This window comes from Zootoca vivipara, chromosome 1, assembly GCF_965207765.1.
Source record: "Zootoca vivipara chromosome 1, rZooViv2.hap1.1, whole genome shotgun sequence".
NCBI classification, from domain to species: Eukaryota; Metazoa; Chordata; class Lepidosauria; order Squamata; family Lacertidae; genus Zootoca; species Zootoca vivipara.
The window spans coordinates 90,866,212-90,893,118 of record NC_142582.1 but is presented as its reverse complement, the minus strand read 5'-3'; the positions used below and the strand labels follow the sequence as shown (position 1 = coordinate 90,893,118).

The following is a 26,907-nucleotide window of genomic DNA, read 5'->3' as shown; positions in this document are numbered from 1 at the left end:
ATCTGCCCAGCCTGGCCGGGCGCTTGTTGCTTCATCTCGAGAGCTCTGACGACGGAGGCGGTTCTTCAATGGAAGGGCGGGGGCCTAACCGAACACGGCGGGGTGGGTGGGCGGCCGCCCTACCTTTCAAGTGGGCCGAGGCTGAAGCGGACGGCTTTCCCAGCCGCGCTTCGCCCCAGCAGCGACCGGCGGAAGTTTGCGCTCGCGTGGATGACGGCGAGCTGGTGGGAAATGCTGCGCTTAGCTGCCGGGCTCTTGGCGGCTGCCCTCGCTGTCATTCAAGAAAGGCACAGCCCTTCTTTGGGGCCCGAGCAGTTGGGGCGCCAGCCTCGCTCCTTCTCCTCTGAGCCGGCGCCCGGAGCGGAGGCCAACAACCTCTTCTGGATTATTCAGGCGAGTTGAGCCGAGGCTCGTGACCCTTTCATGAACTCCGGGGAGACAGACACGCGGCCCCAGCGCCCCGTGAGAAGGGTGCCCTGCGGGAAAACCGCAGCGGCACTTGGGGTTTAATTCCTAAGGCAAATCATGATCATACTTGTTATATAGATGATAACTATCCAACGGTCGCACTATGTTTTTCACTTATTGTTTTCCTCTTTTCAGAATCGGAGGGGTTGAACTAAGGCACAAATAAACTGGTGTTTTGGATAGGGGGGAAATGCAGGCTGTTGCTGTGAGGCCACTAATGAATGGCAAATAGTTATACTGATAACTGAGATCAGGAAACTAATGCACAGAGAGGTTAGATTTGCCTTTGCCTGGATATGCTTTGTAACAGGCACAAGGCTTGCCAAGTTCTGATAACTGAGATCAGAAACATTGAAGGGTCTGGCTTGTGGGTTTGTCCACACTTCTGCTTGTCCCATATGGACATAGCCAGGATTTATTTTTTTGTGGGGGGGGGACCGAGATATCTGCAACACAATTAACCAGTTAGTTAAGTATTTCTATTTATTTACTTGATGGGGGGGCAGATGCCCTCCCTGACCCCCCTGGGCACACCCATTTTGCCCCATGCTTAGAAAACACAGGTCTGAGGCTGAGCAGTTTTCCCTTTGCCCCACCACTTTCCCCCAGAAAACCTGTTCTTTAGTGCTGAATCAGAACAAATGGCAATAAGTAGAAAACCTGATTGCCATTTGTTCAGATTCAGTGATAAACTGCAGGTTTCCCCTGGGAACAGTGGCAGGACAAATAGAAGAGTGGAGAAATCCTATGTTTGCAATATGTATGGAATAGTATGCTGTGTGATAGGTATGTTGCATGGATAGACTTTGCTCTGGTGAGGATATGTCAGGTGAACCTCTTATATGTTCACATGGTGCTAGGACCGCCAGTTTTGCTGGAAATAAAAACTGTAAATGGCTATTGATAATTTACATAGCAAATTGATATGAATAAAAAATATCCAAAAGTGCTCGTTGTGAAATTAAGCTGTCAATGTTTTAACTCTTGTTCAGTGTAGGCAATATTTGGAACTGTTTCTATACACAATTTCCTAAATATGCTATTCTGTAGGCATTTTGCCAGCCTCCTTTTTCCCCCCCTTGTAGGTATCAGATTTACACATCAGTAAGTTTCTGAGTCCCAAACGAGCCTCTGATTTTGAAAGGTTCTGTGCGGAAACGGTTCCTGTCATTCAACCTGTCCTTACTTTAGTAACAGGTGAGACATCGGCTCCTCATCCCTCACCTCCCACTCTAATTACTTTGTAGAATGCATTATAGTACTTGAGGTTTGGGTTTCTGAGGTCATGAATGTTGGTTGCTGGTCTGGATCTGAAGTAAAATGGTAGCATTGTCATCAGATGTGTGACTAGGGAAGTGTAGGGGCAGGAATGAATAGTGGAACGGGAGTTGGAACTCCATTATCAGTAACCTAATAAGAGGCTGTTGGATTGGACCAGTGGCCTATCTAGTCCAGCATCCACAGTTCAAGAAAGATACTGACAAGCTGGAACGTGTCCAGAGGAGGGCAACTAAAATGGTCAAAGGCCTGGAAACAATGCCTTATGAGGAACGGCTTAGGGAGCTGGGTATGTTTAGCCTGGAGAAGAGAAGGTTAAGAGGTGATATGATAGCCATGTTCAAATATATAAAAGGATGTCATATAGAAGAGGGTGAAAGGTTGTTTTCTGCTGCTCCAGAGAAGCGGACACGGAGCAATTGATTCAAGCTACAAGAAAGAAGATTCCACCTAAACATTAGGAAGAACTTCCTGACAGTAAGAGCTGTTCAACATTGGAACTTGCTACCAAGGAGTGTGGTGGAGTCTCCTTCTTTGGAGGTCTTTAAGCGGAGGCTTGACAGCCATCTGTCAGGAATGCTTTGATGGTGTTTCCTGCTTGGCAGGGGGTTGGACTGGATGGCCCTTGTGGTCTCTTCCAACTATGATTCTATGATCCTGTTTTTATAGTGAGCAATCAGGTGCCTATGGGAAAACCACAGGTGGGAAAACCACAGCACTCTTCCCAAATGTGGTTTCCAGCATCTGGTATTTAGAAGCATACTGCCTCAGAAAGTGGAGATAGACAAATTATATTGAGGCTATCATAGCTACTTTCTAACACTTTTTCAAAGCCATTAGGTTGGTGGCCATCACTGCCTCTTTTGAGAGTGGATTGCATAGTATAACTATGCATTGTGTGAAGAAGTACTTTCTTTTGTCTGTCCTGATTCTTCCAACATTGGATGCCCCTGAGAGGGAGAAAAACCTTACACCATAATTTTATACAATTCTCTTACTCACCTTTTCTCCAAACTGAAAAGCCCCAAGTGTTGTAGCCTTTGCTCATTTGGGAATAGCAATTCCTCTGCTCCTCCACCCTCCATTACTTTCCCAGTTCCATCATATGATTGCTTTAATCTTGTAAGAAATCAGCTTCAGTTTGTTTGGGAGCACCAGGTCTTCCCACTTATACTTCTTCTTCTTTTACCTCAGAGGCACTTTTATGAGTCAGCAGTCTTTGGAAGTAGTATGTATGGCTGCTTTAGAAAAAGAGACAGGGGAAATGTGCCCCTGTTAATGCTTCTCAACCTGTCAGTGGCTTTCAATACCATTGAAAGGTCAGGAGGGTGGCAACACAAGAGAGGGCCTTTTGTGTGGTGGCTCCCCATTTGTGGAATGCTCTCCCCAGGGAGGCTTGCCTGGTGCATTCATTACATATATTTAGGCACCAGGTGAAAACATTTATGTATAACCAGTCCTTTGGTTTATTAGCATTCTATGTGTTTGTGGGAGAGGGGTTATTGGTTTGTTTGTGTTTTGTTATGTATTTTGTGTTCTCTTATTTTTTTTTCTTGTGAACCACTACTGCAGACACTAGCAACTCCAGAATATAAAGCTGGATAATTTAGTACATGCACACCTGACTGTTCCATATTTCAGCCTCCTTGTTTTGCCATACAGAACTATGCCATTGGGGGACAGTGGTATGTTTAAATTCAGGGAGAGTAATCAGTCAATAATGAACTGAACCATATTCTCCCCCCCACTTCCTGGTCCTCCAGTAGGTCTCCTAGACAATTCCCGTCCCCCACCCTATCCCAGTCCGTTTGTTCCTCCAGCTTTATAGTTAATCTTCAGTCATCATTTGTAAGAGCTGGATCTCAGACAGGTTGGTTAGAGCAAGACTGTGCGCATCATTTGCTGTTTTAGAAATATCTGACAGTTGGTCACATAGCATATCAATGTTCTGCTCAAGTGGAGCTAGAGCTGTTCCTCAGTCCAAGGCTCTGGAGTCTCTGAGTCTCTGGCCTCCTCCATTGTGGTAGATACTTTCCTGCCTTTGGGGACCTTCATATTGCTTTTGGCCATGCATCCTCTGAAGCCTCGGACAGAATTCTATTTCTTCCTGAAGAACTAACCTTGCTGTATAAAACTTTTTGTTTAGATGCCAATAGGACCCACTCTGCTTAGATTTTTGTCCCAGGGAGATTGGAGAGACAGAATTATGCTGCTCGCCATACAGAATTAATGTGAGCAGTTTAAATTGAGCACAGCTTACCTACATAGCACAACCTTGGGTTGCTGGGTTTCTTCTTCTTCTTCTTCTTCTTCTTCTTCTTCTTCTTCTTCTTCTTCTTCTTCTTCTTCTTCTTCTTCTTCTTCTTCTTCTTCTTCTTCTCTTTCTCTATTACTTACAGCAATAAAGTCTGCTACAGTAAGTCTTGGAATCTATGCCCAGATGACCTATTTAATAACAGTACTTTCGTTTATCTGTGATGTTTTTATATGTTTAATGTTCGGTGTCTCTCTTTTTTCATTAACAGGTGATTTGACTGATTCCAAAACAAAAGATAAACTTGGGTCTGATCAGTTTGAGGTGGAATGGCAAACTTACCAGACAATCTTAAAAAGATCTAAAGTCATGGAAAAAACCAAATGGATAGACATAAAAGGGAATCATGGTAAGAAAGATGTGATACTCTAGAGGTAGGATTCCCATTTATTGTCCATATGTGAAGGATGGTAGGAAGATGCAGGTTACTCATTCTTTTTGCTCCAGGAAGTCTTAATGCAGAAGAAACCTCATCTCAACTGGAAGAGTAACCACCAATTTTAGTCCCCGATTTTGTTCTCCTCCATCAGCCGTGGCCTTGAATATGGTCAAACATTGTCTTGAGTGGCAGTTATCAAAAACGTATCGTAGAAGTATTATTCTTTTTTAGAAATAGTGTTTATAATAGTTACCAATCTCAAATATATATATACTAGTTGGCCCTGCCACGCATTGCGGTGGCTCAGTTTGTTAAATGAAGCCTCAGAGTCCCACTTCAGACTCTCCTCACCTTCAGAGTTCCCTTGTTTTTCGTGTGTTATGTTTACATAGGCACATCCCTGTGTCTCCCCCCACCCTGTTCGTGTTGAGAGATTCATTCCCCGTCTGCAGTCATAGGTTTATTGTGTATCATATGACTGTATGTGTTTTCATTTCCACAGAGTGGAAGTGACGTAGACAGGATGTTTGTCTTACTGTGTTCCTAATTGGAACTAAAATAAAAAAAATTATTCCTTCAGTAGCACCTTAAAGACCAACTAAGTTTTTATTTTGGTATGAGCTTTCGTGTGCATGCACACTTCTTCAGATACTAATTGGAACTGTTGTTCTTTGTTCATTCTCTTTACTGCCTGTGATGCTATAGAGAGGAAGCCATAATGAAGAGCTCCGAGTCTGTTTATATTTGAATAAACTAGCGTAGCCAGAATGCTGTGCTACTGAGTCTGTTATGCATCTGCGCAAACCTCTGCGGATCCCTAAAGTGTGCTGGTGCTTCACATCACCAGTCACTGTGATGTTCGGGCTGAAGAATGCTCAAGAAGCTCCCGAACGATCTCCCAGGAGGGAGGGAACATGCCAGTTGGGTATGTGTCTCTGTCATGGCCTTATTCACGAGTAGGCACCCTCCTGGACATGCTGACAGTTCTGTCCCTCCGCCCCCCCATCCCCCAGTTCTTCCCTGTGATTGGGCCCACCCTGTCCCAACCTATAACCTATTCCCCCCCCCCCCCAGGCAGGCCCCTATCTCCACTTGGCTTAGTATGGAAAGTGGCTTAGTCTGCAAAGCCGAGGCGAGATACTGTGGAAAGGGCAGATTTCATCCGTGTCTCCCCCCCCCCCCGTTCTGATCCATTACCTATCCCTGCCCCCATTCGCCCCCCCCATTCCCCCAGGCAGGCCCCTACCTCCACTTGGCCTAATCGGGAAAGTGGCCTAGTCTGCTGCAGCCTATTCAGTCTGCTGGGCAATGTTGGGCCTTGTTGCTGCAAAAGGCCTGTTTTCAGTTGGTTGCTGTGGAATTTTGTGATGTCATCTGGTGGCGCGGCTTTGGAGGCAGCAGCGTGCGATCTGTCTTTCTATTGGATGTTGCTGGAGTCTTCAGACCTTCTGCTGGTGATGTCTAATTTGGGCGCCCCTTTTTTGTGTTTAATCATAATTTTAGGTGTGAAAGGTGTGGTTTTTTTTGGGGGGGGGAGGAATTATGCCAGATCCCTCCCGGATGGGCAAGGTATGCTTTGTCCTAACTTGATGCAGTTTGTTTCAGTGGTTACGGAGCAAGGCTGTGACCTCCACGCCTGCAGTGGGAACATTTATATATATATATATAGATATTTAGCTAGTAGGACCTGTTTGTTGTCAGTCTTTATGCAATATTTCTGTGGGTCCATTTGTAGTCTGTCATCTTTGGCATTGGCCAGCCCCCAAGTTCTTCGGCCCATTCTTTCTGAAAATATAGAACCTGGAACCTGGACAGTGTCAGCAGCTCCCAGAGACCCAAAGAGATGGCAATACAAACTCCCATGTCATGTTACTATAATTGTATCTTTATGTGTACTTTAATTGCAGGCCTCTTTGGCTGGAAAGCAGGATAAAATATAATTATAAAATAAATGAAATCAGTTAGTTTTTGTTTTTGTTCTATAGCAGTTTAGGCATTATCCAGTGCCCTATTATCTATAATTATTATTCCAAAATAAAGGCTGTTTCAGCATATGCATTAGAGAGCAAATCTTGCTGTCCTGGTCAAACTGGAATTAAAGCTTTGATAGCTCCCTGTTCTCGAAGCTACGAACATGAGTTTGACCAAACTGCGGGAGGCAGTGGAAGACAGGAGTGCCTGGCGTGCTCTGGTCCATGGGGTCACGAAGAGTTGGACACGACTAAACAACTAAACAGCAACAACAACAAGCTCCCTGGATATCCTGCTGCAATCTCAGATTCATACTACGCTGGGCTTGTCTTAACTTGGACTTACTTTTTTCGCAGTATCTTGCTCAATTCTAAATTTGTTTTGAAATGTTGTTTGCCACTTTCATTGCAGATACATATAATATTCCAGGTCCGGAGAATGTCCGAAACTACTACAGGTATGTCAGTGTGCCATGATGTCAGAGACTGGCTGGATGCTATGGAGTGGTGACTGTATTCTGATGAGTGGGAGAAGGGGGATTGGAGACTGACTTGGAAGAAGGGATCAGTGAAGTAGACGAACCTGTAACAGCCAGGAGACCAGAGTCAGAGGCAGGAGAAGCTGCAGGATTGGAGAGTGAAGGAACGGGATGCAGGAGGAGGGAGAGAGAGGTCAGGCTGGTGTAGAGTCAAGGGCTTGTAAGTGTGCTTTTGACAATGAAGAGTTGATAACTCCCTCTGGACATTCTTGTCTGACAGTGCTGTGACACATACTACATTCAGGAATCCAGAAGGAGAGTCGATTGTGTGTGGGACAGAGAGATTCTGTTTAAACAAGGTATATAAGTGTTAGGAAGAATGACTTTATTAACAGGTAGGTAGCCGTGTTGGTCTGGATCGAAGTGTTGGTCTGGATCGAAGTAAAATAAAAAAATTCCTTTAGTAGCACCTTAAAGACCAACTAAGTTTTTATTTTGGTATGAGCTTTCGTGTATCTGAAGAAGTGTGCATGCACACGAAAGCTCATACCAAAATAAAAACTTAGTTGGTCTTTAAGGTGCTACTAAAGGAATTTTTTTATTTGACTTTATTAAAGTAGCCTAGAAAATAATTATTTAGGAAGTAGTCATCTGCCCCAGTCTTTGGCTTGCCTATGTTGTTCCTCCTTCCCTGCTGCTGCTGTTAGGATTTCTGTGCGGCTCTATTCCTCTGTTTTTGCCCTTAGATTCTCTCTCTCCTCGCCACTATTTTGTACATTTCTGTGTTAAAAGATGGCATAGGTGATGAACTGAGTCAAATGCAGTTTTGTTTCTCCCTCCCTTAGTCTTACTGGGCAGTAGTCAACTAAGCTTTACTCAATAGTAGACCCACTGAAAGTAATGAATAGGACTAAGCTAGGTCCATTAATTTCAGTGGGTCTACTCTGAGTAAAGCTCAGTTGAGCACTAGGCAATGTGTGCATTTATTCCTTTTCACATTTCTCTTCCAGATTTTTCTGACTACAGTATTCCCATCTCATTTTGGTAGGACATATTCTGCATGGAAAAAGGACGGCTCCTTCCATTACATCCACAGCACACCTTTTGGCAATTATTCTTTCATCTGTGTGGATGCAACTCTCAGTCCAGGCCCCAAGAAACCCTACAATTTCTTAGGGATATTGAAAGCGGTAATGTAAAATACCATGCACTGCAGCCTTAGCTTCTCTTTCTTTCTGGCTAATAAAATCCTAAACCTGTGTGTTACACCTGCCTGAAGTCTAAAGTCTGCGGGAAGCCATTAGAGTAGTAGTTCTCAAACTTTCTCGGGCCTGTGTGATTTCATGAACTCAACTCCAGTGCCCTTTACCCTACCCCTATAAAAAGTATTATTCAGAATAGCAGTTTGCATGACCCACTAAGGAAGATAATGACACAATAAAATTCAAAACAGCAACAATTGCACATTTATTCGAAATCCAATTAAAACTATTTAGTTTAGTAATCCAAACAAAATTCATGAACTTGATCCAGTGTTACCATCATTTCAAAATATGATTTGCACTTCTAGTGCCCCCCATGCCTCTTAATGCCCCCGTAAGCAATTCTCTAATTGCTTTAGAGCAATAGAGGAGTAATTGTGTCTTACGACACTGACTGTTACTGTTTTGATTTCTTCCTCTTTTCATCCCCTTAAGATGTACATAATATTTATTCAGGTGTCCACTATTTCCCTATATGGCAAGGAGTTCCAGGAGTACAGTGCTTATTTGGATTTCATTCCTTTTGGAAGGAGGGATCAGTGGTGACTTTCAGTGTTTCGCAGTATTTGAATTTATTCACAAATATGCAGATTGAGCACAGGTGGAGGCAAACTCACCTGGTACCTTATTTATGAACTTTGCAGTTCATAAGCTGAATATCTTTTTATTCAACTTGCGTTTGTGTGTTTAAAAGAATAACACCACCTTAAAAATGTGTTTCATTCTGTAATATGAACTGGTAGATGTTTTTTATTATTTTATTGTTGCTTTTTCTTTGCTAAAAAGGAAAGTTCACATGCAACATTTTAATATCACCTTTTATTTTTGCCATTTTGATTCATAAATTAAATAATATAAGCATCATACTTTATTCTGCAACTGGCTCAGAGAACATATATGGATGGCAAACCTGTAGAAAAATAAATAAAGAAATACCCTTTTTCTCTTTCTCAAAGCAATCTTCCAACACAGGGGAGAGGAAACTCTAACCCACAGGCCTAATTAGTCCTGGCACGGATCCCAATTTGGCCCATAAGGCTGTGTTACCCACAAATGACACCCATCTGCCCTGCCCTTGGCATCATATGTGCTGTGAGGGTTAGCACAGGTATAGACAAAGCTACAAATTAAAATTAGCTCCTGGTTGTTTCTTTACAGGTGGGGGTCAGCCGTGCTAGGAAACTCCTTGTTGAGAACTCTCAAGGGGGCTTGTTGTTCTCAGTTTGCAGGAAGATTTAATTTCCTCCAAAACAGAGCACCTTTCTTTTCCCAAACGGGCTTGATTGGCAGTTACACCAAGCCCCTCTGAAGGTGCAGTGCCTGTGTCAATCAGCATGCATTTAAAACAAGGTTGCAGTAAGTGCTGATTGGGGATATGGGAATTAAGGGTCCAACCCACTGGCTAGATCTAGTTCCCCACCCCTGTTCTAACAGTTGGGCTCCAGTAAGGAAACACCCGCTATCTCAGGCTATTAACATTCCTGGACAAGCGTTGCCTTAAGGCAGGAATAGGGAACTGTTTTTGCCCCATGAGCCACATCCTTATCTAGATCAGGCTTGCAGGCAAAATGTGACAGGTAGATGGAGCCATCAGTCCTATCCATGGCATGGGTGTTGCAGTGGCATTGTGCAAAGTGCTTAGAAGTCATGGCTTCAGACACCTTGCAAGGTGCTGCTAGCAACAGTTAGGAGTTATTTTCCTGTTGTTTGTCAGGGGATTCAATGCAGGTTTGGAAAGCTGGGCTGCTTAAATGGAGCAGGATTTCACTCCCACTGATGATGTTGTTGTTGTTGTTTAGTTGTTTAGTCGTGTCCAACTCTTCATGACCCCATGGACCAGAGCACGGCAGGCACTCCTGTCTCCCACTGCCTCCCGCAGTTTGGTCAGACTCATGTTGGTGGCTTCGAAAACACTGTCCAACCATCTCGTCCTCTGTCATCCCCTTTTCCTTGTACCCTCCATCTTTCCCAACATCAGGGTCTTTTCCAGGGAGTCTTCTCATGAGGTGGCCAAAGTATTGGAGCCTCAGCTTCCTTCAGGATCTGTCCTTCCAGTGAGCACTCAGGGCTGATTTCCTTCAGAATGGATAGGTTTGATCTTCTTGCAGTCCATGGGACTCTCAAGAGCTGGCATCCCCAAACTGCGGCCCTCCAGATGTTTTGGCCTACAACTCCCATGATCCCTAGCTAACAGGACCAGTGGTCAGGGATGATGGGGATTGTAGTCCAAAACATCTGGAGGGCCGAAATTTGGGGATGCCTGCTCAAGAGTCTCCTCCAGCACCATAATTCAAAAGCATCAATCGTTCCGCAATCAGCCTTCTTTATGGTCCAGCTCTCACTTCCATACATCAGTACTGGGAAAACCATAGCTTTAACTATATGGACCTTTGTCGGCAATGTGATGTCTTTGCATTTTAAGATGCAGTCTAGGTTTGTCATTGCTTTTCTCCCAAGAAGCAGGCGTCTTTTAATTTTGTGACTGCTGTCACCATCTGCAGTCATCATGGAACCCAAGAAAGTAAAATCTCTCACTGCCTCCATTTCTTCCCCTTCTCTTTGCCTGGAGGTGATGGGACCAGTTGCCATGATCTTGGTTTTTTTTGATGTTGAGCTCTCCTTTTTCACCCTCATTAAAAGGTTCTTTAATTCCTCCTCACTTTCTGCCATTAAGGTTGTGTCATCTGCATATCTGAGGTTGTTGATATTTCTTCTGGCAATCTTAATTCTGGTTTGGGATTCATCTAGTCCAGCCTTTCACATGATGAATTCTGCATATAAGTTAAATAAGCAGGGAGACAATATTCAACCTTGTCGTACTCCTTTCCCAATTTTGAACCAATCACTTGTTCCATATCCAGTTCTAACCACAGCTTCTTGTCCCACATAGACTCCCACTGACGAGTAGAGATTAAATCCTGCTGCTTTGGCTGCCAATGCAGGATTTAGCCCTGTTCACCCCACTCACTGGTGATATCAGCTGATGGACAGAGTGACTTGGGGAAAAGGGACATCGTGTACCAAATTGGACCCCTTGGGGGTCAAGACTGAAACCCACAGTGATTTGCAGTAGTAATCTGATAGCAAAACACATATCCATATTAATCTATTGGATCTGGTAATCATAGTTTTCATATATTTTTCCTGTGGTTTTTTTTTTACATTTCAGCTGCAGGCTGGAATGCTCATTGTCAATTATTTCCATTTGCCTGCACAAACTGTTATGTTTAAATCATATTTTTGCTTCATATGAAAAATATTGTGGTGGAAGTCGTTACTAGGCGAGGCATTCTGAGAGTTTCCAGTGGCAGTTCTCCCCACCCCACCCCCCATGAAAGTAACAGGCACTAGCATGGGCATAGGTGGGGGAGCAGCTCCCCCCCATCAAGTAAAAAAATAGAAATACTTAACAAACTGATCAAGTACATCAGTTCTGCCCCCTAATAAAGGTCGTGCCCCCACAACAAGAATCCTGGCTATGCCCATGGGGACTAGGAACCTGATCTGGATTGGATCCTGCCATGAGGCAGGTTAGTAGAGGAGCTTTGACCCTTTGATCCTTTCTTACATTGCCAAGAAAGGATCAATATTTTGGTAATGCCAATTGTAGGTGTGGTGGGCCAGATTGGGACCACAGCAGGGAGCAAAGACTTAAGGTATATCCCCGGTACCCTCATGTCTCTGGTCCTCCCTCCTCAATATCAGGTCCCTAGTGCCTATACTATTCTGCTTCCCCACTCCCATTGTTATGTAGAATGTGGCTTACATGATACGCAGGTTTATTTCTTCAAACGTGCATATTGGCATTTTAATGACAAAAAGAACTTTGAGAAATAATTTGGAAATTTCTGCTCACAGTGTCCATGCTGTTTAGAGCAGTTGTTGATAAATGCCTATTGCAGCCCAGTCTGATGAATGATTCAGTCAAAAGCAAGTCTTGCTGAGTTAAATAAGTCTTAACAACCTAGTGTGTGTACCTAGGACTGCAGCCTTAATATCCCCTAAACTTTGCATTACAGTATGTTTAAGACCTGGTAGCCAGCGGAGTGTCTGGGAAAACCCAGCCAGATGGGCGGGGTATAAATAATAATAATAATAATAATAATAATAATAATAATAATATATTATTATTATTATTATTATTATTATTATTTATTACATGCTGCTAAAGCTCTTGTAGTTGCTCTTTCATTTCAGAATAAAATGCAAGAACTGTCTTCACTGGTTGTAGAAAGTCGCGACAGTAACCATTCCATTTGGTTTGGCCATTATCCCACCTCAACAATCATCTCTGCATCTCCAGGAATACGAACAGCAATGCGGTAATATTTCTTTTCCTTTCTGGTGCAAATGTATTAATGTTTTTCAGCTGCTGCTGTTAATTGGCTACAAGTTAGTATTTCTTCTCCAAAATCAACAATAATCATTTATGTTTCTATTAGGTCTGCCACAGCATATTTGTGTGGGCATTTCCACACGCTGGGTGGTCTGATGCCAACTCTACATACTCGTCATCGTCATGGAACTCTAGAGCTGGAACTGGGAGACTGGAAAGATAACAGGAAGTAAGAAAATTTGTGCTTTGGCCTTTTTTTATAGTACTGTTCTTATAGCAATGTAACATCAGTGCAAATGATTCAGAATGAGGTTCAGAATGAATCTCCCCCCTGGGATAATGGTGATAAAAATGGATGGCGATTCAAATGTGGGTGAAGAAGAACCAGGCATTGTTATGCAGGGGTACGGGACAGCAATTCAGGGAGGCCACAGTACCTTCATCTTGTCAGGATTCAAGCTCAGCTTGTTTTTCCTCACCCATCTCACAGTTGCATCCAAGCAATTGTGACAAAAGCAGTACTTTGTGCTTAGACTTGTCACACTATTGTATATTGTTATCACTTGTTTTAAAAAAAGTTGCATGTTTGACAATTCTAGATGAAGTAATTCTGGATGGTGCAAGGTGTCTACTCAAGGCATCAGCTTTTCATCAAAAATGGATTAAGTGGAACCAGAGGAAATTGGAAAAATCAGTAAAACGTACCACCAGGCAGTATAAATCTTCTATCTGTAAGATGTTATTTGTTAACCAAAAGTGTACTGTTTTGATTGCTGAACATCAGGTACAGGATCCTTGTTTTTGATCACGATCTCTTCAGCTTTGCTGACCTGAAGTTTGAAGAATGGCCTGTGGTTCTTATCACCAATCCCAAATCATTGCTCTATAGTAGTGCTGCTCATGAACCACTGCAGAGAATCCTCCGCTCTACCCACATCCGGTAATCTGATGTATCTTTGCTACTTCTAAACTTTTAAAAAAACATTTTATTGCGCAAATGTGACATATACGGACATTAACACAGCAAATGCTGTCAATTTTGGATGCATTGTAAAAGATGTTCAACAGGCCAGATTGTGTGTGCTGTTAAATGAGTTAACAATCTCTTACGTTTACAATAATTTTTAAAAGGAACATCCCGTTCTACAGCAAAGTAGAACAGCAAAGTCAATCCAGTAAATATCTGCCTCACCCACTATAGTATGCCTTGACTGAGGAATCATTTACACCAGGCATCCCCAACCTTCAGCCCTCCAGATGTTTTGGACTACAATTCCCATCATCCCTGACCACAGGTCCTGTTAGCTAGGGATCATGGGAGTTGTAGGCCAAAACAACTCTGGAGGGCCGCAGGTTGGAGTTGCCTGATTTATACAATGCATGATAATTTTTATTTTACGCTTACAAGTGCTGTATCTTAACAAGTTTCATGATATACTGGTTTATTTCTTTTACTTAGAATTTTGGCATTCTCTCCTTCTCCTATCAAGTTTGTCAAGGTCAGTGTGGATGGCATTCCTCTGGGCAATGCTGTTCATGTGTCTGGACCTCTCTATGTACTGAAATGGGCCCCTCAAAACTACAGTGAAAGGTTTCATCAGATAGAAGCGAGAGTTCAGGTGAGTTCTCTGCTGATGCTTATAAATTTATCATACATTTTATAGCATTCAAGTTACTAGAAAAAAATTATTTAAGAGCAACCATTTGCTTGGAAAAGCAAGGTCAATCCCTGTTCATCCACAATTACTTATTGATTGATGCCGGGCAAATTTTTATTTCTCCTCCTCATTAAAATGAAAGTAGTAGAAGTACCACAGAGTTGTTCTGGATGACAGAGAGTGAGAATATATCATGGCTTTTGTGTATTTTATGCTTGCTTTCCCAGTATTTATGACTCTCCCTGTTAGTGTAACCAAACAAATGAAAGCTGAGGCTATGCAAATAGAAGTAGAGTTATGTCTAATGTTGCAGAGGTTGGAAGTGGATTTAGCCCCCCCCCATAATGCCTTTGAGTTAGGGCTACTGCTAAGTTTGAAGGACCCCTGGGCCCAGCCCAATGATCTTACTAATTATTGGTTAGGGTTTAGATTCCTTTTATGCAAGAGGTAATTCTTATGATCTGGAGATGGGGCTTGTTTATTTATTTAAAAAACGCTGGCTTCCTCGGCCAGTAAAGCGAGATGAGCGCCGCAAACCCCAGAGTCATCCGCGACTGGACCTAATGGGTCAGGGGTCCCTTTACCTTTATTAATATGTGCCAGTGTTGGCAATGGTGGGCACTCGAGTCCTTGGACGTTGGTACTTGCTCAAGAACGCTGATGTCATCCTTGCTTCAGAGACTCTTTTAAACTTTCTTCAACAAAAGTAAACCACAATGATCGCTTTATCTGGCGAGAAAATAAAATAACTGCGCTTGGGAATACTTTGCAGTGAAGGTGAAATCTACCCACTGCCTACAACACGGGATGCCCAAACCATCCCTGGTTGTGATCCCAGGTTCCCTGCAATATGGATACCTGCCCTCCCATTCACATGTGCATGTTTACACACACACCACACCACACCACACCACACCACACCACAGAATGGTGGGCTTTTCACTAGTAAAGATGCTGAGTTGTTTTGCTATTGCACATTTGAAAGTCTTGTTTATTTCTTTGTGCTCTCATATTTAGGATGCCAGTAATAGGAATGCCACTCGGCTTCATACATTTGCTATGGCGAAAAACCTCTCCCTCCCATTTGACCCTCTGGCATCTTGGGTGCTTCTTACTGACCACCATGTATTGGTGAGTATTCCAGAGGGGGAAAGAGTGAGTGAGTTGTGGGTGGACAGAAGTTTATTGAACATACGGTACTTCGCCAGCAACTGCTTTTTATGGCAGTTTGCAACAGCTGACAATAGAAAATAAAGATAATGAAATCAGCTAAAACAGTGCAGAAAACAAAAGGTTACAAAATACACGGGAGTCTTAATGCATCCAAAAGTGTTTTGAGTAATAAAAGTTTTGCATCCTTTCCAGAATCCTTTAAAAGAAGAAAAGATTAAAACTCATGGAAAACATCAACATGGTGGGTGGGTGTGATCTCCTTTCCCTCTTGACCCTTTAGTATTTTTTTGGTCTATAGCCTTCAGTGATTCCCAAATGGTGGTAAATAAATTTTATTCTCCCACCACATTATGAGACATCAATATTGTGGGGGCTGTGTTTGGCTTACTAAATATTTTTTTTGTATTCTTTCTTTTTCAGGTTCAAGTAGTGTTTGTACTACTGGCTGTAGTACAAATTGCCTTGTTGGTTATTTTCCGGTTTCGAAAAAAACCTACAATTGAAAGTAAGAGAAACTGTACTTCTCAAATGTTAAAAGGTTTAAATCACTTGGGAAGATCCAAATCAAGCTTTGGAAAAGGAGAGACGTTGTGGAAAATAACTCTCATGGAATTCCCAATGTCTTACTGCTATTTGCACAAATTATTGGTTACATGTTGGATTCATGCCCTTATAGAGAAGCTAGAACTTTGATCAGCAGGGCCTGGCAATATGCCAGCAATCAGGACTTAGATTTGTAGTTGTTCAGCCCTAGACCCACCAGATTGAATAGTTGTATAAGCATACTGACCAGTGATCCCTTTCCCAGCCTTTCTGTAACTATGTACAAGTTCTGGAAACAGGTTGTAATGGAGATTGGCATTACTGTTGGCAAACAGGTCACCTTGGACACTAAGTTACGTCTTTTAACTGTTTTTGTTGGTGCCAATGCTGACCTTACTTCTCAACAAATAATTCTACATCTGTTGGTTGCCACTTGTTTGGTGATCTCTCAAGGCTGGAAGGATGCATCCTGTTACTATCTAAAAGTTATGTTTATTGCCATTTCTCAAAAACTGACTGATAAAATGCTGCCAGGGGCGATGCATCTTAAGTCACTCTGAAAAAAGGAGCTCTCCAAATCGTTCGTCCATGTATGCCAGGCATCCCCAAACTTTGGCCCGCCAGATGTTTTGGACTACAATTCCCATCTTCCCCGACCACTGGTCCTGTTAGCTAGGGATCATGGGAGTTGTAGGCCAAAACATCTGGAGGGCCGAAGTTTGGGGATGCTTGATGTATGCTCACAGAAAATAGTATATCCAGCTGAAAGGCAGCACATGGAGATCTGCGTTGATCACTGCAGTACATCCCTGATTATATCATCATCTTATAATGTATATATATAAAAATGTAAACTGGGCATGTTGGTTAGTATCCACCTCACACCAAAACCGCTTGACTGATTGCGTTCAAATTTGGACCCAACGTCACATGCGAATAAGCGAGTGTCTACATACCATTTCCTTACACAGATGTCACCCCAGTGCAAGGTAAAACCCCATTTTTTGAAGCTCAAAACCCACAAAGCAGACCCTGCCAGGCATGATGGGAAAAGAACCTGGTTGCAAACCAGCGCCCTCTAGTGGCAACTACACTGGTACTGCACCTATAAAACCTACATACGGTACTAGGCCGAAGCCTTTACAGACTGGGTCATATAGAATTACTGACTCGCCTTGGTGGGGGTTGGGGAGCAGGGGATGGGATAGGTCAGGACACAGTGGGACCAGTCACAGGGATGAGCCAGGGGTTGGGGGGAAGAGGGGTGTGATACGGCATGGGTCGAGACAGGGTGGAGGAAATCACAGGGATAAGCCAGGGGATGGGGAGAGGAGGGGGCGGGATACGTCACTGATCAGCACAGGGTGGCGGCAGTCACAGGGATTAGCCACAGCAACGCGTGGGAGGGCCAGCTAGTTATACAATAATAATAATCTTTGAAGGGCCATGACTGAGAGGGGGTGTGGCTGCCTGTGACTATTAAGGGACCTTGCACTTCTGCATTTGGCACTGTGCTAGGTGCATGTTAATAAAATTGAAACTCAGTCTAGACAAGGCTAATAGTAGCCTTTGTAGTTGTGATGGGCATTGGGCGCTCTTCATAGATGGAATATGGTGTTCAGTGATCCCTCGTATATAGTAAAACCTTTTCAGTTAGGCTAGCTGTCAATGAGCAGGGTTAAGCTGGTTTCAAATATGGTATCACAATAAGTAGAATTCTGATGTTCACATGTTGTTGGGGGGGGGGTGTTATATCTGTGATGTGGGTTTTGGTTTGAAAATGTCAAATGTCTCAAAGACTTCAGGAATATGTGTCCATGCATCTTGGATGGATTTTGGGTGCAATCCACCGGGACGTTTTCTCGCACAACATCCCATTGATTTCAGTGAATGGATCTGTCCTTTGATGGTGCTGTAAATGTATCACTTTGTAAAAAGTTACTGTATTTCTGTTTTTAAAAGTAAAGGGCTTCAAATTAAAAGTTTGTTTCCTTTTTAGGACCTCTGGGCAGAGCAATGCGGGCTTCTTTTTCTCTTCACATCTTGAGCAAAATCAACTTTTTCTATTACTCATTTCTGCTGTTGAGCTTCAATACTCTTCTGGGTAAGATGCAAACAGGCACAGCGAGTTCATGGGCATGCCAATAGAGCTTCTAGCTCAGAATCCTCAATTATGTTGTGTTTAACTAAATAACAGCTTGTTGTTGTTTTTTTAAAAACATGCATTTGCATTCTGTAATATTTATAATGCAATTCTTAACATGGGGCAGAAAACATCTGTAGGGTACCCAAGCTTGCCTGAATGGTGATTACAAATAACTTGTAAATTTCAGGAGATAATTTGTTAGATATCACATACCATGTAGGAATGTTTTCATATTTGGCAAGCTACAGGTTTTTGTAAGAGACATTGAATAACAATCCCAAGATACCCGAGTAATGCTGCTGAGAGGCACCCAGCAAGCCCTTTTGCTACCATGACCAGTGCTGCCCCAAACAATGCTAGTTCTTTGAAATTAAACAATGCAGTGCAAGTTGAGCAATGCTTTTAAAAAAGTGCACATTTCAGCCCTCATTGCTACAGTGTACTGCAGAGGTCAGCAAACTTTTTCGGCAGGGGGCCGGTCCACTGTCCCTCAGACCTTGGGGACAGGACTATATTTTGGAGAAAAAATGAACGAATTCCTATGCCCCACAAATAACTCAGAGATGCATTTTAAATAAAAGGACAGATTCTGCTCATGTAAACACATGTTGATTCCTGGACCATCCGTGGGCCGGATTTAGAAGGCGATTGTCAGCAAGGTGATATCTCTGCTTTTTAAGATGTTGTCTAGGTTTGTCATTGCTTTTCTCCCAAGAAGCAGGCGTCTTTTAATTTCGTGACTGCTGTCACCATCTGCAGTGATCAAGGAGCCCAGGAAAGTAAAATCTCTCACTGCCTCCATTTCTTCCCCTTCTATTTGCCAGGAGCTGATGGGACCAGTGGCCATGATCTTGGTTTTTTTTATGTCGAGCTTCAGACCATATTTTGCACTCTCCTCTTTCACCCTCATTAAAAGGTTCTTTAATTCCTCCTTACTTTCTGCCATCAAGGTTGTGTCATCTGCATATCTGAGGTTGTTGATATTTCTTCCGGCAATCTTAATTCTAGTTTGGGATTCATCTAGTCCAGCCTTTCACATGATGAATTCTGCATATAAGTTAAATAAGCAGGGAGACAATATTCAACCTTGTCGTACTCCTTTCCCAATTTTGAACCAGTCAGTTGTTCCATATCCAGTTCTAACTGTAGCTTCTTGTCCCACATAGAGATTTCTCAGGAGACAGATGAGGTGATCAGGCACTCCCATTTCTTTAAGAACTTGCCATAGTTTGCTGTGGTTGACACAGTCAAAGGCTTTTGCATAGTCGATGAAGCAGAAGTAGATGTTTTTCTGGAATTCTCTAGCTTTTTCCATAATCCTGCGCATGTTTGCTATTTGGTCTCTGGTTCCTCTGCCTCTTCGAAATCCAGCTTGTACTTCTGGGAGTTCTCGGTCCACATACTGCTTAAGCCTGCCTTGTAGAATTTTAAGCATAACCTTGCTAGCGTGTGAAATGAGCGCAATTGTGCGGTAGTTGGAGCATTCTTTGGCACTGCCCTTCTTTGGAATTGGGATGTAGACTGATCTTCTCCAATCCTCTGGCCATTGCTGAGTTTCCCAAACTTGCTGGCATATTGAGTGTAGCACCTTAACAGCAGCATCTTTTAAAATTTTTAATAGTTCAGCTGGAATATCATCACTTCCACTGGCCTTGTTATTTGCAATGCTTTCTAAGGCCCATTTGACTTCACTCTCCAAGATGTCTGGCTCAAGGTCATGAACCACACTACCTGGCGTGTACGAGACCTCCATATCTTTCTGGTATAATTCCTCTGTGTATTCTTGCCACCTCTTCTTGATGTCTTCTGCTTCTGTTAGGTCCTTACCACTTTTGCCCTTTATTGTGGTAATCTTTGTACGAAATGTTCCTTTCATATCTCCAATTTTCTTGAACAGATCTCTGGTTTTCCCCATTCTATTGTTTTCCTCTATTTCTTTGCATTGCTCGTTTAAGAAGGCCCTCTTGTCTCTCCTTGCTATTTTTTGAAAATCTGCATTCAGTTTCCTGTATCTTTCACTATCTCCCTCGCATTTTGCTTGCCTCCTCTCCCCCGCTATTTGTAAGGCCTCGTTGGACAGCCATTTTGCTTTCTTGCATTTCCTTTTCCTTGGGATGGTTTTCGTTGCTGCCTCCTGTATAATGTTGCGAGCCTCCATCCATAGTTCTTCGGGCACTCTGTCCACCAAATCTAAATCCTTAAACCTGTTCCTCAATTCCACTGTATATTCATAAGGGATTTGATTTAGATTGTATCTTACTGGCCCAGTGGTTTTTCCTACTTTCTTCAGTTTAAGCTGGAATTTTGCTCTAAGAAGCTGATGATCTGAGTCACAGTCAGCTCCAGGTCTTGTTTTTGCTGACTGTATAGAGCAGGCCTCCCCAAACTGCGGCCCTCCAGATGTTTTGGCCTACAACTCCCATGATACCTAGCTAACAGGACCAGTGGTTGGGGAAGATGGGAATTGTAGTCCAAAACATCTGGAGGGCCAAAGTTTGGGGATGCCTGGTATAGAGCTTCTCCATCTTTGGCTGCAGAGAATATAATCAATCTGATTTCTATGCTGCCCATCTGGTGATATCCATGTGTAGAGTCGTCTCTTGTGTTGTTGGAAAAGAGTGTTTGTGATGACCAGCTTGTTCTCTTGACAGAACTCTATTAGCCTTTGCCCTGCTTCATTTCGAACTCCAAGGCCAAACTTGCCGGTTGTTCCTTTTATCTCTTGATTCCCTACTTTAGCATTCCAATCCCCTATAAAGAGAAAAACATCCTTCTTTGGTGTCATTTCTAGAAGGTGGTGTAAGTCTTCATAGAATTGGTCAATTTCAGCTTATTCAGCACCGGTAGTTGGTGCATAAACTTGGATTACTGTGATGTTAAAAGGTCTGCCTTGCATTCGTATCAATATTATTCTATCATTTTTTAGATTGCATCCCAGTACAGCTTTTGCCACTCTTTTGTTGATTATGAGGGCCACTCCATTTCTTCTACGGGATTCTTGCCCACAGTAGTAGATATGATAGTCATCCGAACTGAATTCGCCCATTCCCTTCCATTTTAGTTCACTGATGCCCAGGATGTCAATATTTATTCTTGCCATCTCATTTTTGACCACCTCCAGGTTACCTTCCTTCATGGTTCTTACATTCCAGGTTCCTATGCAATATTTTTCTTTACAGCATTGGACTTTCCTTTCGCTTCCAGGCATATCCGCAGCTGAGCAACCTTTCGGCTTTGGCCCAGCCGCTTCATCAGCTCTGAATCTACTTGTACTTGTTCTCCGCTCTTCCTCAGTAGCATGTTGGACGCCTTCCGACCTGAGGGGCTCATCTTCCAGCGTCATAACTTTAATATGCCTGTTGTCTTTGTCCATGGAGTTTTCTTGGCAGGGATACTGGAGTGGCTTGCCGGTTCCTAATCCAGGTGGATCACGTTTGGTCAAAACATAACTGCTCTAAGTTATTTAAGCCCCTTCGCCACGACAAGGCAGTGATCCATGAAGGGAATGTCACTGCTTATCAATGGCATTATTTACACTAATACCTTACCTGGCTATGTTTTTGGTGTCATGACTTGTTTTAACTGATATAGGACAAAACAAAATGTCCCCTTAACACAGCAATTTGGGGACTAGGTAGGCTAGATTACAAGTTGATCTTGTCACATTCAGTGTAACGCATTTTTCTTCTCTATAGGGCCCTGGTTTATTGGTGAAATTATAGATGGACATCTGGGCGCCTGCTTTTCATTTGGAGTAATTGTTGATGGCCATTTCTTTGAAGGCAGTATGACCTTCCTTGTTGGAATTGTGCAGGTAGGATTCTTAGTAAACTGGTTAACAAATAGCCTCTCGTTAGATGTTTTTTGAAACATCTCATTTGAAAGAAATTGTAGTGAGGGTGGTCAACCTAAATATTTGTTTTGAGGTGGAAATGAGTATGATATGTTGTAAGTAATAAATCTAATAGACTGTAGGGAGTTTTATGTGTTATTATAATAGTCGGGGTTGTTCCTGGAAACTAATAGGAAGCCAGTGTAGCTTGCAAACATCAAAGTAACATGCTCCATGAATTGGATCCCAGCTGAAGTTTTCAAACGTTTTTTAAGGGCAGCCTCATATAAAGCACATTGCAGCAATCTATTATTGTTATCATCATCATCATCATCATCATCATCATCCAGCCTGGATGCAAACTAGGCATGTACAACTGTAGCCCAATCTGCCTTTTCCTGGAAAAGGGAGCATTGTAAGGATACAAGGCAATAATCTCTTAACATGTTTTTCAAAATGTCTTTGCATCCCTTCTTGGTGGAACTGCTGCATTCTGCAGGAAAGCACCCACACAGCTAACTTGTGAGTGTCTTTGGGGATCACAGAATTGCACAAAATGCAAGGCAAAATGATGGTGGTATTGTCCAGAGACAACTAAGCAGAGACTGGTATGGTTTCAAATGGGATGGGGGGCATGTGTTGAGATTCTTGCATTGCAGGGGATTGGACTAGACGGCCCTTGGGGTCCCTTCCAGCTGTATGATTCAAAGGACCTATATCTATTTTGTCTTGGCAGGTGGCATTCTTTAACCTACCATTGATGGCATATACAGGTTGGTGTCTATTGCTGCGTTGCCAAGGATACAGCTTTGACTACTATCTGCGTCATGCCAAACAGTGGTCAGCTGTCCCCATCCACCTCGGCATGGCACTTCTGTATTTGTGGCAGGTCTATTCCTGCTATTTCCTGTTGAAGGCATATGGAACTGTGGCTTTCTTCTTATCTCCACTGAGAACGTGGACTGTGTGCCTAACCCTCTTTCTGGTCTACAGAACCTGGACACTGGAGTCTTCTGCGCTGAGAAGCTTTATTGCTGAAATGAAGAATGCACAAAGTTCTTAATAGGCTGCTCTTCAGGCAACTGAAGTACCATTTCACTTGAATTGTTATGTGGTGAAGCTGTGAACTGCAGGTCTGTATAGATGCTATCTCTGCAGCCTGAACAACTGAATGTGGAGGCTTGGAGCTGCCCCTAATTTATTTCCGAACTGCAGCATAATAGGGTCCTCAGTTACACAAAGCTGTAAAGGGATCCGTAATGTCTTTCCCAGGAGCTGCTTCCTTATTACATTTGTAATTTTGTTTTGAATTGCTGTCACCTTCATGTTGAATGAGGTTTTCAAATGGAATATTGTAGTGGAATACAATTGTTTCTACTTTTCGTTTATATCTGGCGCACGATACCTGTGTTTATATAAGGTGCTCTGGACGCACCCGCTGTTATGGATTTGGCCATAACAGAACAATCATACTACTTATATACCCATATATTGCATTGTACCACAGTTTAAAGCCCTTTTTTGTTTTGTTTTTATTTTCTTCACCTTCTGCACTTTTACTTCCCCACTGAAAATTTTCAGTGAAATGTATTTTTTTGAAAAAGAAAGAAAAATAAAAAGAGAGAAAAATGTGAGTTTGATGCTAGAAGCAAAGCTTCAAGCTGGGAAGCCCGATAGTCAGAGGAATGTTTGATTTCTGTTTTAATCCAAAGCTGCTGCTATGGGGGAAGTAAGGCCCTCTTGGGGTGTACATCATAGGCTCAGGTTGTAAATAAACCATATATCAGAAAGACACCACAGTCTCTGCTGTGCCTCATTCTGAAAGGAAACATGAACTCCTTGGGAAGCGCCTAGAACGTGCAACAATATAAACGGGATTTCTTCATGCTGCCACAACATTTATTTGGATATTTAGTGACAAAGCCGGATCTAGACACAACCTGATTATTTAAGGGCAGAATGTCGCCCTCTATAATAGACTGAACTCCACTTCCCTGAGCAAATGAATCACCTATCCATAGCATCTCTGTCTTGCTAACATTAAGTTTGTGTATTGGCCCTGATCCAGCTCATCAGTGCTTTTGCACTTCTGCTACCTCACTTTAATAAGTTGAGAATGAAAACTAGAGTTAGAGGTCATCTGCATGCTGGTGACCCTTCACACCAAATCATTGAATGATCTCTTGAAGCAGCTTCCTATTGAAGTTAAAAAGCCTTGGGAGTTGCTATATTGGGGGGGGGGTGCGTTAATCCTGTGAACACTGGCAGAATCTTAATGCATGCTCACTTCAAGTACATGAAATAGTTAATTAAGTGATATTTCGTACGCAATTTCGAAAAAATGCAAACTTTATACACTCTTACTCTCCACACATGTACATACTGCATACTAGACATGCAGTCTCAATTCATATACAAATGCTCATACATATGTTCTCTTGCCACATTTCCAGCTCTCCAGGAGTGGGCTCTTCTTCTTCTTCGATCACTCATATCCGAGTAAGATTGTTTTCCATAAACACGGTTTTAACAATGGCTCCATAAGTGACTGTGGAAGCCAATTCTGGATCCACACGTCCTTCCATAGTGGGGACATTGGTTTCCGGGCGGGAGTTGATCATGGTGTGGATTTGCCAAGCGTGCCTTCCTCTTAGCACGTCCTGAGATCGAGTTTCTTCAAAGCCCATGACACCTTTGGTAAAGGCTGTTCTCCAACTGGAGCACTCGCAGGAGTGGGGTAAGAGGAGCTGGAAATTGCACCTTTTATTTTGTACAGATCAGTCTATGCAAAACATCCCTCTGGTTGCCCTTTATAAAGCATCTTTCTCAAAATAAAATAGAGCATTCAGTGATGTTACACCTCCACCACTCTGCCTCTCCCCTGCTTTCTATTTAAGAGTAAATGACAGCTCTCCTCCCAAAGCTCTGGAATGAGGTTAGGGGGGGGAAATGCTGCCTTTTATCTCTCAGCTCTGTGCTGAGATTAGAAATATAATATCAGTCTTGAGTGCTCCATCAAAATCCACTCTTAAGAGGCAGTCAGAGGGATGTTTTATCTCCTAAGCAGAAGATAAAGCACTTTGTCTGCTCTTTAAAAATCACACTACAGAACAGACAGAGTTTTTATCACACGATCAAAGCAGGAGATAAAGTTGCAGGGGAGGCTTGGCTGGTTTGAGTCAGGCTACCCTCAGTATAAGCAAATATCAATGTGTGTTATTTAGCTCTTCCTCCTATTACTCAAATGGTTGTTTAGGCTGCACTGCTATAGTATTGGGCACTGGTGTGCCTGCAAAAGGCCTCAAAGAATCCTCTCAAAAATTCACAATGCACAAAAAGGCTGTTTGCTCTTCCTACTGAGTGAGTTTGTAGTGGCTCAGCCTCTCTTACACTGAACACACACCCTTAAATGTTTCCACATTCCATTGGATGCCAAGAGGAGACACCCATCCACTATATGTTCTGAACAGAGGAGAGGGACACAGGTGTGGTAGCGACTGATGTAAGTAGCTCTTTCCCATGGGGGGGGGGGGAATGCCTGCACCATTTGGGGAAACTGACATTTTTTCTTGTCTTTTTGCATGTGACAGCCATTTTGTGCTATCCCCCTATAGCACTTTCTCAGTGGGCAACCTCTGAAAGTTGTCTTGTTTTGGAAGATGCTATCAACATTTATTTTATTACAATTTATTATGTTAGTTTATTTCTACCAAAAAAAAGTCCCAAAACAATGCAAGATACCGTAGAATACAGACAACGTTGAAAAGCAGAATATTTAAAACCACAATACAAAATTCCTAACAAGCTCATCCAGGAATACACCAAAAAAGGTAAGTCCTATCCCACCGAAAGATGAGTCCCATAGTAGAGACTAAATTGCACAGCTGTATTCCTGTTACATTTATATTATGGTTACCAGATTTTTTAAAATGAGTCCAGGGGCACTTTTTTTAAAAAAAGCTGAGTAGCAACAGGGAGTCAGTAGTGGGGATGGTGAGGCAAAAGATAATGGGCCCAACAAGCACATTTTCTTTATTTCATTTGTATCCTTGCTGGGAAAAAAAATGTTGTCAAGTTAAGTGGTTAAGGCATTCTGACAAAAAACCCAGAATGTTTTAAGAAAAATCAAGATGCCAATTTCACAAAAAGTACTGCCTGCCCCCTCCCACTCAGGCGCCCTACAGCTTGGGGGGGGGGGAGGCAGTGCAGAGCCTGCGGGCACCCAAGGGGCAGAGTGCAGTTTGCTCCCCTGGATGTTTGAGAGTGAAACAGAAAAAAATCAATTTGACTTCTGCAGTTCCCAGCCGTCGGGGACACACTCTCGTTCACGCTCTCTCACGCTTAGCTGCCCAGCTCCGTGCCAGCTCCGCCACTGCTCCAGTTGGCCAAGGGGATCAAAGTAATCTCACCCCTCCGTGCCTTGCCCAGCAGAGAAACTTCGCACCTTGTGCCCTTCCTGGGCAACTGCGCACCGCTCGCCCACAACTCCCGAGCCTCTCCCATCTCCTGCCTTCTTCCCCCTTTGTTTTGACAGATTGGGGGAGGCAGCAAACCCTATGTTTCGGTAGAGTGCATTGTGCCTATGGATGCCACCCATCCCTAGAAAAACACCACCTGCATATTCCCGGAGGACTGACTTTGCTCGTCTTCATATTCCTGATCAACTGTGATGAGGGAGAGATCTTCAGATGGAGTCTGTTCTTCGTCTTCCCATGTTAAGGGGGAGTACTTCAAATCGATTGTGTAGTTCTAAACCCACAGAGCAATCCCTGGGCCTTTTACTTCTATGAGTCACATTCCTCCATATATCTGGCACCTGTGCTGGGGAACTGACCTCCTCCTCAGGGATGTCCCCTGTCTCCTCCTTGGTGCAGAAAGTGTGCTCTGCTGCATCCAAGAAAAGCTCCAGCTCATTAATTCTCTGGAGCATAGATACACGGGCTTGAAGTTGCTGGACCTTGTCTTCTAGTAGGGCAACCAACTTGCCCTTGCCGCAGGTGTAGCTGCCTACATTCTTTGGCAAGAATACAAACAGTGCGCAGGAATTGCAGGTGACTGCATTTGTTCCC

At 43.1% G+C, this 26,907-nt stretch overlaps 1 protein-coding gene across 4 annotated transcripts; it reads left to right on the top strand.

Annotated features, from left to right (window-relative positions):
- The first annotated feature begins 58 nt into the window (after window positions 1-58).
- Window positions 59-23,633, top strand: LOC118083768 (transmembrane protein 62). Of its 4 annotated transcripts, XM_088654771.1 has the most exons (15): window positions 59-393; window positions 1,554-1,665; window positions 4,272-4,409; window positions 6,822-6,867; window positions 7,937-8,078; window positions 12,348-12,472; window positions 12,593-12,715; window positions 13,271-13,426; window positions 13,946-14,105; window positions 15,162-15,275; window positions 15,738-15,822; window positions 17,860-17,964; window positions 21,702-21,820; window positions 22,575-22,611; window positions 22,832-23,625. In XM_088654771.1, exons 1-15 carry the CDS (start codon window positions 211-213, stop codon window positions 22,858-22,860), a joined length of 1,674 nt encoding a protein of 557 aa, XP_088510897.1. In that variant the 5' UTR covers window positions 59-210; the 3' UTR covers window positions 22,861-23,625. The 4 variants fall into 4 exon arrangements, with proteins under 4 accessions (XP_088510897.1, XP_034968463.2, XP_088510909.1 ...); XM_035112572.3 differs by having other exon boundaries at window positions 71-393; window positions 22,575-23,632; XM_088654783.1 differs by lacking the exons at window positions 59-393; window positions 1,554-1,665 and adding an exon at window positions 3,900-3,977 and having other exon boundaries at window positions 22,575-23,632.
- The last annotated feature ends 3,274 nt before the right edge of the window (window positions 23,634-26,907 follow it).

Coding starts and splice junctions, on each gene's coding strand:
- LOC118083768 (XM_035112572.3), top strand. CDS start 211: ATGACGGCGAGCTGGTGGGAAATGCTGCGCTTAGCTGCCGGGCTCTTG. Junction 394..1,553: donor ACCTCTTCTGGATTATTCAG/GCGAGTTGAGCC, acceptor CCCCCCTTGTAG/GTATCAGATTTACACATCAG. Junction 13,427..13,945: donor CTCCGCTCTACCCACATCCG/GTAATCTGATGT, acceptor TCTTTTACTTAG/AATTTTGGCATTCTCTCCTT.